General features: G+C 36.2%; 3 protein-coding genes, 1 long non-coding RNA gene and 1 pseudogene across 6 annotated transcripts in view; 2 read left to right on the top strand and 3 right to left on the bottom strand.

The window, feature by feature from the left end:
• The window catches only part of LOC146936677 (F-box protein SKIP23-like), a 60,529-nt gene extending 57,532 nt beyond the window's left edge, over positions 1-2,997 (bottom strand). Inside the window, exons 1-2 of one of the 2 annotated variants that reach the window (XM_085751363.1) lie at positions 1,831-2,997; positions 12-436 (exon numbers count right to left, since the gene is read on the bottom strand). In XM_085751363.1, the coding sequence (XP_085607489.1) occupies positions 1,835-2,989 (1,155 nt within the window). In that variant the 5' untranslated portion in view covers positions 2,990-2,997 and the 3' untranslated portion in view covers positions 12-436; positions 1,831-1,834. Of the gene's footprint in view, positions 1-11; positions 437-1,830 lie in introns of those variants that run through there. The other variant, XM_085751364.1, reaches the window with a different exon arrangement.
• Positions 2,998-5,216: 2,219 nt separating this feature from the next.
• Positions 5,217-6,894, top strand: LOC146936676 (uncharacterized). Its single transcript, XM_085749267.1, has 3 exons — positions 5,217-5,424; positions 5,518-5,632; positions 6,003-6,894. The coding sequence occupies exons 1-3, from the start codon at positions 5,217-5,219 to the stop codon at positions 6,892-6,894; spliced, it is 1,215 nt and encodes a 404-aa protein (XP_085605393.1).
• A 3,958-nt stretch (positions 6,895-10,852) lies between these two features.
• On the bottom strand, positions 10,853-12,290 carry LOC146936675 (F-box protein SKIP23-like; annotated as a pseudogene).
• Positions 12,291-12,312: 22 nt separating this feature from the next.
• Positions 12,313-14,874, top strand: LOC146936674 (protein FAR-RED IMPAIRED RESPONSE 1-like). Of its 2 annotated transcripts, none has more exons than XM_085751361.1 (3): positions 12,313-12,616; positions 13,050-14,567; positions 14,661-14,874. In XM_085751361.1, the coding sequence occupies exons 2-3, from the start codon at positions 13,545-13,547 to the stop codon at positions 14,697-14,699; spliced, it is 1,062 nt and encodes a 353-aa protein (XP_085607487.1). In that variant the 5' UTR covers positions 12,313-12,616; positions 13,050-13,544; the 3' UTR covers positions 14,700-14,874. The 2 variants fall into 2 exon arrangements, with proteins under 2 accessions (XP_085607487.1, XP_085607488.1); XM_085751362.1 differs by lacking the exon at positions 12,313-12,616 and adding an exon at positions 12,625-13,036 and having other exon boundaries at positions 13,558-14,567.
• LOC146936673 (uncharacterized) lies at positions 14,650-16,187 on the bottom strand. Its single transcript, XR_015030678.1, has 2 exons — positions 15,854-16,187; positions 14,650-15,749 (listed from the first exon to the last, which is right to left on the bottom strand). It is a non-coding gene; the product is annotated as an uncharacterized LOC146936673 (long non-coding RNA).

Below are 16,187 nucleotides of genomic sequence, written 5' to 3'. Positions count from 1 at the left end.
CCACTGACTAATTGAGTAATTGAAACTTTTATAATTCACTATCAACCATTTCTACACTGATATATCCACTGCCTATGTTACCGATACAAACCATCTTTGATTTGTTCTAAACTACAAAAACTAGTTTAAAACACTCCTACTTTGAAAATTGAAATTTTATGATGACATACCTACAGATCTGAAACAGTGAAACCTTACATTAAAAAGATATATTCTAATTTGAAAAGAAAAGCTTAGCATCACCAAATGTTGTATTGTACCAACAAGAATGATGGAGACAATATCCTGTTAATTGACTCTGAGCCATTTTGTTCCAATTTATGTCACCTATACAACAAAACTATACAATAAAGAAACAAAAGCATTCCCAGCATTCCCCATTGTCACACTCATCAGTAGTATTGCCGAAAGTTGCATCAAAGGGCTCATTCACAACCTGCAATTAAAATAAATACAAATGCAATCTTTAGAAATAATCAAGAAAGAGTATTTCTTCTTCGATAAATCTATCTACCACGGACAAAATCATACTTGTGATAAGCATAAAAGTTAAACATCAATATCCCTAGAAAAATATCTGAAGGTGAGCCATGATGCAATAAAACCACATAACTTGAATAAGAATTACACACCCTACTCCTTTAACAATCCGAGAACCTGATATATCATTTATTTATCTATAAGTTCTTTTTCTCCCTCTCAAGATACAAACCAATATTACTAGCTCAAAACATGTCCTTCTAAAGATACACAAGCAACTAAAAATGCTGAAGACATGTCAATCCACCTCAAGATCTCATGTTCGATACATTTGAAAACAATGGACATTCAAAGATTCATTATTAAACCAAATCCTCCACTCCACAATTACCCATACAACTTGAAGGAGTCTTGAAGAAAAAAAAGATAATAAGCTGGAAGAGCAAATGAAACTGATTTTATGAGCACAACGTGTCCCCCCTATTGATAGATTCCTATACTTCCAATACAATAACCTCTCCCTAACTACGTCCACCACCAGCTTCCAAGTACTTAGCTTTCTACGATTTGCACCAATAGGGAGGCGCAAATATTGAAATGGTAGAGTTTCGACCTTCTAAAAGGAGACGAGTTACATCAGTGATCAGCCATCACTGGTCCAAATAGCAACATGTTTATTACATTGTTGTGGAAGCATATTCTTAGTACACCATGATAAGTGATGCATATCTGAATAAACTGAGCCCTTATGATTAACCTGTGTAACTCATAAATAAGCCTACATTCATAAAAAGTTTTTTTTTTTTGTATAAAATGAGCCCTTCTGCATCATTGACTCTGTTCTTTCAGTGAAAATAAAACCGTGACTAAATAAAAGTACAACCAAATCCATATCAATGCACTACGAAGACAACCTCGAAATAGGTACAAACAATGGATGACCTATCAAAACCTAATCTAAGTAAACAAGAAATACAGAGAATGAAATCGGTCATGGATAAGTTATTTAGAACTTTATTTTTCACAATGTCCATTCCAATTAAACAAACAAGTAACCAAGATTTTTCTGTCATAATCATGTAACATGTAGGCAAGTTAAACACCTAGAGTGTCCTTGAATATGGCAGAGTGATAAAATAAGATTCCAAACATTCAGAGAGGGTTCATTATTATATTCCAAAACTATCTAATCTAACAATGGTGATGTTCTACATATATTCATATCCTATTTCAAATTTTTGCATCTATAATTATAAGTCAAAAAGCTTATTCAAATCTAACAATGGAAATTAAACACAATAATGCAATATCGCAATCACATGAGAAACCTTTCAATGCAAGATAACATACTCAATTAGGATTTAGGAATGCAACTTTTGACGATCCACTCTGGAGGTGGCCAAAACAAGTTGTGATAATCACGATAATTCGACAAAGGGGAAAGCTGACGGCGTCCTTGATCCGAGTAAAAGAAAATACTCATTCCAAACCTTTCTTTCATATGAGAGAAGAAAAAGATATTATTCATAAAGATCACACAATTCCCTCTTGGAACACACAAATCCGAAGCAGAAGCAGAAAACGAACAGCCATCCCCCAAGAACAAAACTCTATCCCCTAAATTCTTCTTGAACTTCACCCATTTCATCGCTTTCTCATCAAATGTGAACACATGAATCATTAAGTCATCATGATAAACGTCCACTAACAGCAAATCACCCTCGCTCTCAACTAAGAATTTCATGTCCCCGCCACCACCAACCAAAGGCTCAGCTACTAATTGGACATTCAAGTCGTCAATGCCAACCGTAAATGTTCTACCAGTTTTGGCTATAACGTAAATTTGCTGTTTAAACACGCAGATGTCTACAATAGACGTTGGCATGCCGGGGATCACAAAACGGTGTCCATCTCTAAGAAGTAACAGATAGGAAGGATATCTGATGATGCTAAGAGCGAGAGTTTTTTTGCCATGATTATAAGTGCTAACAATTACCTTTACAGGGTACATGAAAAAAGGGGAATAACAACGAAAATCTTCTTCAATGAAAAACTCGCAACCCAAATGGAGGACGGAGAGTTGGTTGAAATCAAGCACGTAAGGGAAATCAAAAGAGATAAGAGAAGGATGTGATAATTTGGTTTTGCCAAGTGATTTTTGGGTAACTCTAATCAACCAAGGACGATGTCGAATTAGGGTTTGTTTTTCCTTTTGTTGTGGTGGTTTGATGAGAAAGAGACTACGTTTGGAGAGGTAGCAGAATGGAAGTGTGTTGGTGTTGTTGTTGATGGAATCAGAGAGATGTGGGAATTTGAAGAGTGGGAATTTGAAGGGTAAGATGTTAAGATGATGATTTGGAATGGAAGAAGAGCGCCAATTGGAACAGACTGATCGGAAGCGAATGAGACCGATTTCGTTGTCGATGCGTTCTGATATCAGATGGAGAAGCTCGGTTGGCAGTTCGGACCAATCTGCCGCCGGAGCCATGGACGATGAGCTTCGTTTCATCTTCGTTTCTTTGCTAACAAAACACAACCCGATTTATAGGATTTATTATAAATCTTTTTGGGTTAATTAAATTAAATAAATGCATACGTGCGGGACACGCAGGAATGCACACTTAACTTTCTTTTTTTATTTGGTTTTTTATTTTTGGGTTAATTATGTTTCTAGTCCCTATAAAATAGCGACCTTGTAAGTTTAGTCCTTACTTAATTTTAATAGCATTTTTAGTCCCTATAAAAAAAATTTACTTATAATTTTAGTCCCTGCTAAAACAAAGTTTGATTAATTATCCTTAAACTCTTAAATTTTTGAACGATTTTTTTGAGACAAGATTAGAACACTATGAAAGGTTCGTTTACTAAAATTTAGAATTTTCAGACATGAAATGAATTAAATATGAATTTTTTAAAACGACAAAAGTTAAAGATAAAAAGTAATAAAATCTGGATGTAGAAATCAAATTTTGCGATAATTTTTTGCGGAGGAACTTTTAGTAATGTTCTAAACATGTCTGCAAAAAATTGTTCAAAAATTTAAGAGTTTAAGCATAAATTAAACAAATTTGAATTGAGTAGGGACTAATACTCAGGGCACAAAAACAAAATTAGGGACTAAAAATGATATTCAAAATGATATTTTAGGTTAAAATTCTTCATTAATATTATCATATTAGTCTCTTAAAATATATATTTATTGTCATATCAGTTCATATAAGTACTTACTTATTTGTCAAAAAAAAGTACTTGTGTGAAAAGAGTTAATATCATGATTGAAGGACAATTTTAACGTGTAATACCATATTGGCTAACAAAATACACAATTAGTGACTATTTTAAAATTTTGATACATTGAAGATTATTGTGGGTATTCGTTACACATTCAAGGACCAAAATGTTTTTACTTCGATAAATTTCGGGCACTAAATGTGAGTGCTTGTGTGAATGCATCCCATTAACTAGATTTGATCTCTATTCATATTTTTGTCATTTCTAAATTATACACTTTTGGTCCCTAACTCACTAAAATCGACATTAGGAGTACACTCTATGTCCCGAGCCAACCAAAGCACAAGTAAGATAATTATATTTTAGATCTTAAATTAGTACCCGAAATTATTTTCCTTCCATTTTGGTCATTTGATCTATTAATATTAGACAATTTGATCTCTTAATTTTTTGTTAAATTTTGATCTCTTAATCGACAAATGTTTTTAATTTATACTATTAAAATGAACCTAAAAAAATAAATGGATTTAAGAAGAAGAAAAAATATAAAACACCTTAAATAACTCCAACGAATTGATCATTCTATAAAATCATCACTCAACATAAATATTAAAATTTAAAATTAAAATAAAAGAGGATACAAAGCCATGCCAATTTTGCCCTTGCGCAAGTTAACATGCGCTACGCAAGTTAACTCACGCTGCGTAAGTTAACTCACGCAGTGTTCCTGTTTTTGAACAAAACCCATCAGTCCGAACTCCAACCACCATTTTCTTTCCCTCCACCTTCAAAAACCCAAAAAGTGCGATTTTTTGGGTCAAAATCATCATCCCAAACTATTGCAAATCGTCAGGAAGCAAGTTTCTACGCTCATCAAGCATCAATTATCAGATATTGTACCATCTAAACTCATCTCATTTTGCTGGTTTTTGAGCTTGGTTCGTCTGTTTTTCGTAGGGAGTAGGGCATGGTACGCAAGTTAACTTACGCAGGTTAGCTTACTGCGCGAGTTAACCGGCGCAAGTGCATTAGTGCTGCGTGACTTAAGTCACGCCACTGTGCAGCCATGTTTTTTTGAATTTTTTGCGCCACTTTTGTTCTTGGTTAGATTGTTCCGCAAGTAATTTATTTTTTCTTCCTTTGTAATTTTTTTTATTCAATAGATATTTAGGGAGATGGTTGACAAAGTCGCGGATGATGGCGTTGAACCGAAACCGGCCAAAAAAGAAGGTTCCGGTGAAGGTTCCGGCGATGTCAAACCAAGCTTTAATTTCAAACCATTTAAAGTCCAAATTCCAATTCAAGCTCGAATTGGTAAAATTCAAAAACCTAATCCGGTACCTACCGGTGTTATTTGTGAAGCTCGTGACACCGCCTCATTTTTTACAACAAATGCAAGATGAAGAGAGCGAGAAGAGTTACTTACTTGGGTTCGCGGACAAGGGGTGAAGGCCGGATTTGGTGTTTGTATAGATAAATCCGTTATAAAAAGGCCGTACTTGACGATGCAATTTGAAAGGAGTGGGGTATACATGCCACCTAAGACAAGGAAGAAACCGAACCTTGAAGGCATTGGCTCAAGGAAATGTAATTGTCCGTTTAGGTTGAAAGGTTTCTTTGATAAAGATACAAATGATTGGTGGCTTGCAATGCTTTGTGGAATGCACAACCATGACTTGGAGGTGGGAAAGTTACAAGGACACCTAATTGCGGGTAGACTTCGTGCGGAGGAGAAGATAAAAGTTATTGAAAGTTATTGAAATGATAAAAGTTATAACTTTGCTTGGGCACTTACGATGTTGAAAGGTCTCTTGTACTCAAATGACAACATGCCTAAGGTGATTGTCACCGATAGGGATGGTGCTTTGATGAAGGCCGTTGGCACAGTTTTCCCTGAAACGCTCCAAGACATTCGCATTTGGTGAGGAAAATTGTGGTTGTGTTCAAATGACATCCTACGGGTTACCTTGTGCGTGTATTATTGCCATGAAGAGCAAGCAAAAATTGCCTCTTGTCTTGGATGATATATACCCTCATTGGAAAAGGTTGTGTGTACAAGGAGAGAAGATTGATGATGACTTTTCCGTGATGGAGGAGTGGAATGACATTCAAGAACTTCTCAAGAAAAGCCCTTACAATATGAAGCTCCACATCAAAGAGATGATGCGTCAAATTGCATTTCCGGAAACCACATTTTTGTCTCCGCCTTTGAAAAAGGTGGTAACCAAGGGAGCAACTAAAAGGAAGAGGACTACACTCAAAGTGTCATCAACGGGTTGAATCCCCTCTAGGTGGGAGACCATTGATTCTCAAAATCCGGATAGTCAACCTTCACAACCAAAGAGGTCACTTCCAAAGAGGAAAGGTGCACGCCTTGGCACTTACTCCCGCTCACAAGCTTCATCCTCCACTTCAAAACCGTTTTGGAATATCTCATACATTTCACAAATTCCAAATATCATGAGGCCTTTTGTTGAAGAAATTGTGAATGTTAAAGGGGATGGTCATTGTGGATTCCGGGTGATAGCTAGGCACTTGGGGATGGATGAGGAAGATCATGTATTGATTCGTCATGCACTTATTCAAGAGTTGAGAAATCATAAGAGTGACTACATGCCGATATATGACACGGAGGAGCGTTATAACATAATCTTGAATGGTTTATACCCTCCAAAACGTACAATTGGTGTTGCGCCTCCAGATAAGTGGATGACCACTCCGGATATGGGTCACATTATTGCTTCTTGCTACAAAAGACCCGTTGTTCTATTGACTTTGTCCGAAACGACGGGTGGTGTATGTGAGACATATTTCCCAATCCGAAGTGCTCCTCCACTTAATCCACATTCCAACATCATGTGTCTTTGCTTAATTCCCGATCACTATCTTCATGTGATTTTGAAGGAAGGTTGTCCGTTACCTCCGAGTTGTAAGGAGTGGATGAACAACAAGATTGGTGAGGCGGAGAATTGGCATTTTGCATTTTTGGATAGACAAAACGCTTTCAATGAACTCATGTCTAAGGAGCCTAAGCCGCCAAAGAAACCAACAAATGAGCACAATCCAATTGTTTGTGGTGATACTCCCACCCCGCAAAAAAAGGAACAAGAATTTGAATGGACAGAGGACATGGAAGAGGACGGCAATTTAGGAATATCACTAGACCTCTTAGATAGGTTATAATAGGTTAGGAAAGTTATAGGTCGGTTGGTGTTCGTCCTATTTTTTGGTGGTATTACACCCCGACATATTTTTTGGTGGCCGGTTATGTAATTTGTATATTTGTGGCCAATATGTAACTAATATTATATATATATTAAATGAAATGAATTATTTTTTTGGTGGCCGGTTATGTCACACCAATTATTGCTTGCATTACTTACTTTGTCTCTAATTATTTGTAATTTGGATCGTTTACGTGTCATTAAGTGTGTTTAAATGATTACGGGTCATTACCGGCGAATTTGTGTAATTTGGACCGTTTGGATCGTTATGTGTGATTATGTGATTGTGAAAAAAAGCGATGTTTTGGTGTAATTTTGATGCACCAAGTCGTATTATCCAATAATATTGTTAAACTGACGTAATTAGGTTCAATTACGAGCATTTTAGGGTTTGGACCCAAACTGCATTCAATGCACATCAGTACAGCATTTAATGCTGTACTGATATATCAGTAGTGCGTGAGTTAACTCGCGCAAGTGTAATACTATGCGTGAGTTAACTCACGCAGTGTTTTTTTTCATACATGCCCATGCGTGAGTTAACTCACGTAGAGTTTTACACTTGCGCATCTTAACTTACGCAACGTTACTTAACTAACGCATAGTATTACACTTGCGTTAGTTAACATGCGCAGGGGCAAAATTGGCATGGTTGCAGGGTGCGAGCAAAACGTGCTGGGTGGAGAGCAAAATTCTACAAAATATTGAGGATTGTTCTAGACCGAGCAAATGGTTGAGCCATTTCTCAAAACAACCCAATAGAACTAAAAGTTAAAATAAAAGTTGGCATGTTCGTATGGCTATTGATTCATGATAGTATTCCAACAAGAATGGATTTATGGCAACAATGCGTTTTTAGGGACCCTAATCAACTTTACTATTGTGTTTTTTCTCAGGTGAGCTGGGAGACACATAATCATTTTTTTTTTTTCTTGTCATGTTTCAAGAAGACATGATGAACCATTTTCAATTGGTTTGGACGTTTGGTTGAAATTCGACATTTTGGAGGGGACGATGAGTTGCTTAATTGGCACAAATCTCTCTCTCTCTCTCTCTCTCTCTCTCTCTCTCTCTCTCTCTCTCATCAATTTGTTGGAGCATTTGGTTGGAGAGAAACATTCTTTTTTAACAAGAAGGTGGTTTACTCGAGGGTCTGCTTCATTACCAACGTATGAAGAGACAAATTGTTCACTTCCTTCGATGGTTCAATTGCCATTGTACTTGCATTAATAAACTTGCTTATAAAGAAAAAAAAAATATGGAAACAACTTTGTCAAACATTTTCCACATGCTTGGGGTTATGCATATTGTGGAGTTATTTTTTTAACGTAAAAGTGTGTTTTATGGGCATATGCATGATTTCAGATTTCTGTAGCATATTGATGACCAATCCATACCATGTATTCCGCTATACCATACTCTACTTCAGGTTGGTTGTGTGGTAGGTTCTTTTTGTGTTTGAATTTTGATAGACTTGGAATGCTTCAAACATATTAAAACCTGTTAGTGGCTTAACCTACACACTATGGATAATAATCATAACAAACACTTTGGGCAATCCATTCCACTTTATTCTTTTAATCATCAAACTCATTTTATACTTATTCCTGAAATGAAGCGTCAAAGTATTATAATTAAGTGGTCAAACTTGTGATTGACATGGATCTAGTTCTAATCCAATTACTGTTAACAGAGTATGACACTAACCAGCTTAAGCTTTATGTCATAGAATGAGAAAACTGGCAGCAAAGAAGACTAACATATAAATTGAAAGGGGAACAGCCATACAAGTATTGACACTGTTATCTTAGCGGCAGACGGTATTATCAATTCCAGATTAAGCTTTATGCCAAAAGACATCTTTAAAGAACCTCATTTCACTTGGAACAAAAAATAATCAATGAAAAGGTAAATTGCATAATATAAAGGTATTAACAATTCATTTTTACAAGTGTTTGTAACTCGTGTGTGTTCACGTTTGGGTTAGTGAAAGCAGAATCCAGATGGAGATATTATTGACTGTGTTCATGTTTCACACCAACCAGCTTTTGATTACCCTGACCTCAAAAATCACAAGATTTAGGTGAACAACTAATTTTCTTTCGCAGCATCTAAATTTCCATCTAGTAGGTCACACTTTTGGAGGGAGCAAAATATCTTCAAATTCCAAGCCTTATAAATCAGCTTTGACACAATGGAAGGTGCTATCAGAAAGACTAAAAAGAATGACATGTTCAAGGCTAGCTCTATCCAAAATTTTGGAAAGAAGAACCAAAGAAGCTTCCGTCCGTCAAAACCAGACATACCTCCTACCTGAAATCATCCGTCAGAGTGGCCATCAAATACTGCCACTACCATGGTACTCTCATAATGCAACTACAGTCACTACTGATAAACGCTAGCTACTAAGAAGTATTCTCATTTCTTATCTTTCTTTTATTTCAGAGCCAGAAAAAGGGGGGGAAAGCATGTGTGAGTAGTGTGTGTTCACTTCCACATTTGAATTTGAAAACATAAATATTATCAGAGAGAATAGGAGGTTGGGTATGTGTTAAACCTTATCAAAGGCGGCGAAGAAACAAGGTGGACCATTATGCGAATAATTGTAACCTACATGATACTGGTTATAACCAGTACTATTACACGAGCATTGACAGACGCGGACTACACCCCAACTAGGCCACCCTATACTCAGCTATCATGTAATCAACGAGCACATATCAAATGTTTGATCCATAAAATGTAGCAAAACATCAAACTAGTCATAGCACAATACAAATAATTTCATTCAGACCTGGTATTGTAACCAAACTTGATCTACCATTTTGTCGAGCTCCAAGGACCCATAGGCCATAACTTCCTTGAAGAGTAGACCGTACAAATCATTTCATTCAAAACAAAAAATTTAAAGCCAACCAGTTTGACAGCAGTAAAAAATATATAAATTTTTAATGTCAACTGCTTTTCAAGAATACGAGAGCTTTGTAATAATTGAATCATTCATCCAAAGACGGGATTGAATAGACAGCAAACCAAGTAACAAGATAGAGATTCTAGATCACAGAGACATGGACGAATTATTTCTAGTAATTGCTTGTTTTATCCGACACACATCAAAGGAAAATTATAACAAGTAAAGACTTATACATGGTAATTGTAAAACATTTCCATCTGACTCAAGTCTGTAAATTTGTATACAACAACAACAACCAAGCCTTATCCCACTATTATATTTGTATGCTCAAATATAATATATTGTAACTTGTAAAATCACCAGTCAAGCTCAACAGTAAGTAAACTTAGTTGAGATATAAGTCTAACTAATCAACTGAGTTTCATGTTTATAGCACCATCAAAATAACATAAACATGACAATTCTTGAAAAATCACAACTTTCTTACAAAGGAGAGTTGAAGAATCCATTAGAATGCCTATCCAACGGACCAAATTCCACCTCATTTTGCAGCATCTCTTCATATGAACATGTAATCAGGAATTAGGAGTTTGTTGGTAAACATATAGTCTGCAAAAGGTACAAATAAAAGAAGATAAACAGACCCACCAACATTGTTAAATCTATTTCAGATACTTCATAATAATAACTTGTCATGGAGACGTCCTGTATTCATTTTTACATTTTATTGTATATAAGTTACGACATAAAAGAGTGAAACGAAATGCATCAAATAGATCAAGATTTCAGTAAAATCTAGTTGCATGTAAAAAAAAATGAAGAGCTTGTGAAAAATTGGAAGTGCATTTAGTCAGAGAATCTCATAGTCAAGATAACATCATAACAATTTTTGTTTTTCTACAAATACTAGTTGAAAAGTTAATTCGGATCTAACAACATTAAAAGTTTATTCAAATCTAATAACAAAAGTTTATTCAAATCTAACAACATTAAAAGCTTATTCGAATCTAACAATGAAAAGTTTATTCAAATCTAACAACATTAACTAAGCGTAAAAAAAGCTATATCACAATCACATTAAAAACCTTTTAATGCAAGATAACATACTCAGTTACGCAGTCAGCTTCTTTTGACGATCCACTCTGGAGGTGGCCAGAACAAGTTAAAATATTCAGGAGGACAATCAGACAAAGGCGAAACCCGACCTTCATCCAAGTCAAAAATACAATTCCCATATTGTATGTTTTTGAAATTAAAATTGAGGAAGGCGTCATCAATAAAGATAACACAATTCCCTTTGGAAACACACAAATCAGAAGCAGAAGCAGAAAACGAACATCCATTCCCCAAGAACAAAATCCTATCCCCTAAACTCAACAAATTCACCCATCTCCTCTCCTTCTCATCAAGCCTAAGCACATTAACCATTAAATCAAGACCAAAAGACTCGTACACGTCTACTAACAACAAATCACCCTCGCTCTCGACTAAGAATTTGATGTCCCCACCAGAAACCAAAGATTCAGCCACTAACTGGAGAGTCAAGTCATCCGGTCCAAGAGTACCTGTTCGTCCAGTTTTGTTTACCACATAAGGCCGCCCTTCGAAAATGCAGATATCTTCTAACCCGGTAGACATGACAGGAATAACGTCCCGAATCTCATTACTACGTTTCAACAGTACTGGTTTTGAGGTACTGGTAAACGCGCCGAGAACAATAGGTTTTTTCTCATTGCCCGTGAAAGCAACGATCTTTTCAGGGTACATGTAGTCAGAGAGCAAGGCGTCATCAACAATGAAATCAGTTCCTAAATGGATGACAGAGAGTTCTTTGAAATCGATGGACTGAGGTGAATCAAAAGGGTGAGATGATTGATATGAGAGAAGTGGGTGTAAGATTTGGGTTTTGCCAGTTGAGTATTGGCGAATTCTTACCAACCATGGACGACGAATTAGGGTTTGTTTTTCTTGTTGTTGTGGTGGTTGGATGAGGAAGAAACTGCGTTTGGAAATGTAGCAGAATGGAAGTGTGTTGGTGTTGTTGTTGATGGAATCAGAGAGAGAGATCGGAATTTGAAGAGTGGAAATTTGAAGGGTAGAATGCTGAGATGGTGCTTTGGGATGGAAGAAGAGCGCCAATTGGAACAGACTGATCGAAAACGAATGAGATCGATTTCAGTGTCGATGAGTTGTGATATCAGACTCAGAAGCTCCATCGGGAGTGCAGACCAATCTGACATCGGCGGCGCCATGGATGATGCCGCCGCTGCGTTTGCTTTCTGCTTCTTTTCCCTTGTTGTTTTCATCTCTATTCACACTCTTTTTTTGTCTTTGGTTTTTTTGTTTTTAATACAAGGGGCTAGACCGGAAAAAGACAAAACTAAACAAAGATGATCTAGAGTTGCTGTCGTCATAACATCAGCTGACGTCAAAGAGGTTAATCTAGTTGGGTGTTGCTCATGGATCCGGATTCAGTGACTTTTGAGCGGGAAAAGTTATGTGACTTTAGTCCATATCCACCATTGGTTTAATCCTTTGCTTTAGATTTTGACACGTGTTCCTTTCTTTTTTGTATTCAAAAACAAAAGTAAAAATCAAATTCAGATCCATAAAACACAACCCAATACCCATAAAGTCACAACCCGTATACCCCTTCGACAAACCTCCACCTTCAACCCACCGTTGCCGCCGCGCGCCGCCGTCATGCGCTGCCGCTCTGCTCCGCCCATCTCGCCGTCTCCGTCATTCTGTCGCGATTTTTTATCAGGTAAAAATCACAGCTCACTGATATTTAAAAATAACCCCTTTTCATTCTAATGTCTCAATTTTTTCTGGTAAAGATGATTTTGTTTAACACATTGAATGAATATTTGAGATACTGGAGAATATAATGTAGAAATTCATAACCATTTTCATACCCTTTTAATTTCCTTGTTCATTCTTATCAATGCCAATACCCTTTTGTTTTTATTCCATAAGCCTGTTTGTATTTGTTGTGGGTATTGTGCAAGCATGGTTGTTTTCATTTCCCGTGTGTAATCTTGTACTCTGTAATCTTGTTGTGTGTTTTCTTCCAACATTTGGTGTGTTTTCATTTCATTGTCTTCTATGACATTTTAAAAAATTAATGTATACAAACATCATATGGTCTTTCACTATATTTTTTGGACTCTTATTTAATTCTTCTGTACACTTGTTAGGTTCCTTCGTTTGAGTTGTTTGATCGAATATGACATCCGTAAATGTTGATTGGAAGCCAAGGGTTGGAATGAAATTTGACAACATAGATGAAGTTCATCAATTTTGGCTTGCTTATGCTGCACGTACTGGCTTTGGAATTAGAACACGCTATGCGAACAAAAATAAAGACGGCATTGTATCATCATGTAGATTTGTTTGTTGTAAGGAAGGGCTGCGAAAGATAAATGAAGCAAATGCTTTTGTTAGCAAACACAGAAAAGAGACTAGAACAGATTGCAATGTAAAGATCACACTTACACGTTATGATGGGAAGTTGGTCATCCATGAATTTGAAGATAAGCATAACCATGAGCTGCTATCTCCAGAGACAACACACATGCTTGCATCACATAGAAAGATAACTGAAGTACAAGCACATGAGATTGATTTGGCTAATGATTCTGGGCTTCATGATCTTCAGTTTATGCTATTAAAAAAAATGGGCTTCATGTTATATGAAGAAAGCAGTAACACTTGGTATGCGAAGTACTCAAATCAGTGAAAGTTTGAATGCTCACTTCAAATCTTGTATGCAACCGAATTTGGAAATCATGCAATTCTTCAAACATTTTGAACGGGTTGTTGAAGAGAAGAGAGAGAATGAATTGAGTTGTGTGTATGAGTCCTCACATAAGCTTGCAAGGTTAGTATATGAGAAGTCACCAATACTGATCCAAATGGGGAAAGTATACACACACACACACACTGTATTTGAGTTATTTCAAAACGAGTTTAACTCGTTCTTAGCTTTATCGATGCCAGAGAAAAAAGAGTCTGAATCTTTATGTGAATATGTCATTACTATGGGGGAACTTCCAAAATATTGGATAGTGTTATTTGATCGTGCTTCAACCTCCATTGCTTGTAGTTGTAGAAAGTTTGAAACATTTGGCATACTTTGTTCACATGCATTGAAAGTGATTGAAGCAAATGATGTTAAATCCATTCCTGAGAAGTATATTTTAAGAAGGTGGACAAGAGATGCCCGAAGTGGCGTTGTGCAAGATGTTAGGGGGAAGACGGTTGAAGCAGATCCAAAGTTGTCTAGAACACGAAGATATAGACAAGTTGTCTCAAATTTCATAAAAGGTGCAGCTGAGGCATCACCTTGTGAAGAGGATCTCAAAATTGTTGAAGATTGTGTAGATGTCATGCATAAGAAAATAATGGAACGTCGGTCAAACGCCAAAGACAACGGCATTCATGACAATGATAACCCAACAGTTTCAAGTAATGTTTCTAGGGAACCAACGATATTCAAGAAAAAACCTAGCACAAAAAGAGCATCGCAAAAGCGACATAAGAGTTGGATTGAGCAACAATCTGCTCCGAAAAAAAGTGCTCCACCTAGAGAGCAACCATGTAGTCAAGTGTCTCAAGTATATCATATGGTCGATGGAGTATCTTGTTCGGCACCTCCAGTTTATGAGCCACGACAAATACAAGGGACTCAATTTAGCTTAACAGCGTATTTGATGGTAATTTATTCATCCTTTTAAAAGTGATTATCCTTACATTTACACTTATGATGATATTAATTAGTCTTTTTTTTAAAAAAAAAAATTATGCAGGCACCACTTAGTGAGACAGACCTTGCAGCATTACACTGATTGGAGCTGTAATTTAGGCTATATTTTTTGTAATTTGGAGCTGAATTGGAAATCTCAATATTTTGGCTGTAATTTAGGCTATTTTGGGCAGGTTATATTCTGCAGGTTATTTTGGTGTTACTAGATTTTTGTACAACCCTTTGATTAACTTTGGAGTTGTAATATATATATATATATATATATATATATATATATATATATATATATATATATATATATGTATCTATATCACTGGATGAATTTGGTGTTTGAAGAATTAGAAAATGTAAATATTTTGTGCATTCTCAATGATAGTTATGCAGGTTATGTTCTCGAGTGTTATTCAATTCATTAGAAGTATTCATAGAAAACAAAAAAGTATACATAACTTCAATTCATTATATCCAAAAATAAGTTATAGAATTATAATAGAACATTTTTTTTGCAGTGTATAGCTTCAATTCATTACATAAATATAATGCGTGATTTAATACAGTGCATTTTGTATCTACTTTACAACATCCTAATATACTATTTTACAACCTCAAATCTTAAAGCATTAAATTCTGCACAGTGGTCTTGAATCTTGATCTCCTTGCCTTTGCATCAAAACTTTAAATTCGGCACAATGTTGTTGAATCTCTTTGGTTCTTTGCTCATGTACTGTCAAATTCTAGACAATGTGTTGTGGTTTCCATTAGCATTTGTCAAATTTTGCACAGTTTAGTGTTGAAAGGCACAAACAGAAAACCAGAATCACATATGCATAGTGGTGTGTTCCCTCTTAGCATTTGTCAACATAATACACGTATGAGAGGCAAAATTCAGAACCAACAACATACAAATTCAGTAAACACACCAAAATTCAGAACCTGCATAATTAGAACACCATCAAAATTGGTCAAATTAATCTCATTTTAAACAGTGCTAACAACAACAACAACAACCAATTCCAGAACCACCATAATTGATCAAAGTAACCATCAATTGAAAATTATTCCCAATTCTCTCACACTGTCAAAGTACACAGGTGTTCCCAATTCTCACACTGTTAAAATAGCAAACAAAATTCTACAACATAGAGCATAAGAAAGGATCAGTTAAAAGAAACAGAGATGAAATCAAAATCAAAATCAATCATTGAAAAGGAAAAGGAAAAGTGCAGTTCTAAACACCTGCGACGAGAGGTACCCAGTAAACAACTGTGACAGGACGACGGAGACGGCGAGATGGCGGTGCACGACGAGCAGCAAGGCGGCGCGCGGCGAGATGGGCAGAGCACGACAAGCATGACGGCGGCACGCGGCGGCAACGGTGGGTTGAAGGTGGAGGTTTGTCAAAGGGGTGATACGGGTTGTGTTTTATGGATCTGAATTTGATTTTTACTTTTGTTTTTGAATACAAAAAAGAAAGGAACACGTGTCAAAATCTAAAGCAAAGGATTAAACCAATGGTGGATATGGACTAAAGTCACATAACTTTTCCCGCTCAAAAGTCACTGAATCCGGA

The sequence above is a fragment of the Medicago sativa genome, chromosome 3 (assembly GCF_051527215.1).
Source record: "Medicago sativa cultivar Bolivia chromosome 3, Bolivia_mono, whole genome shotgun sequence".
Lineage (NCBI taxonomy): Eukaryota > Viridiplantae > Streptophyta > Magnoliopsida > Fabales > Fabaceae > Medicago > Medicago sativa.
Note: the sequence above shows the minus strand (reverse complement) of the source record. Positions and strands in the feature narration are given on the sequence as shown.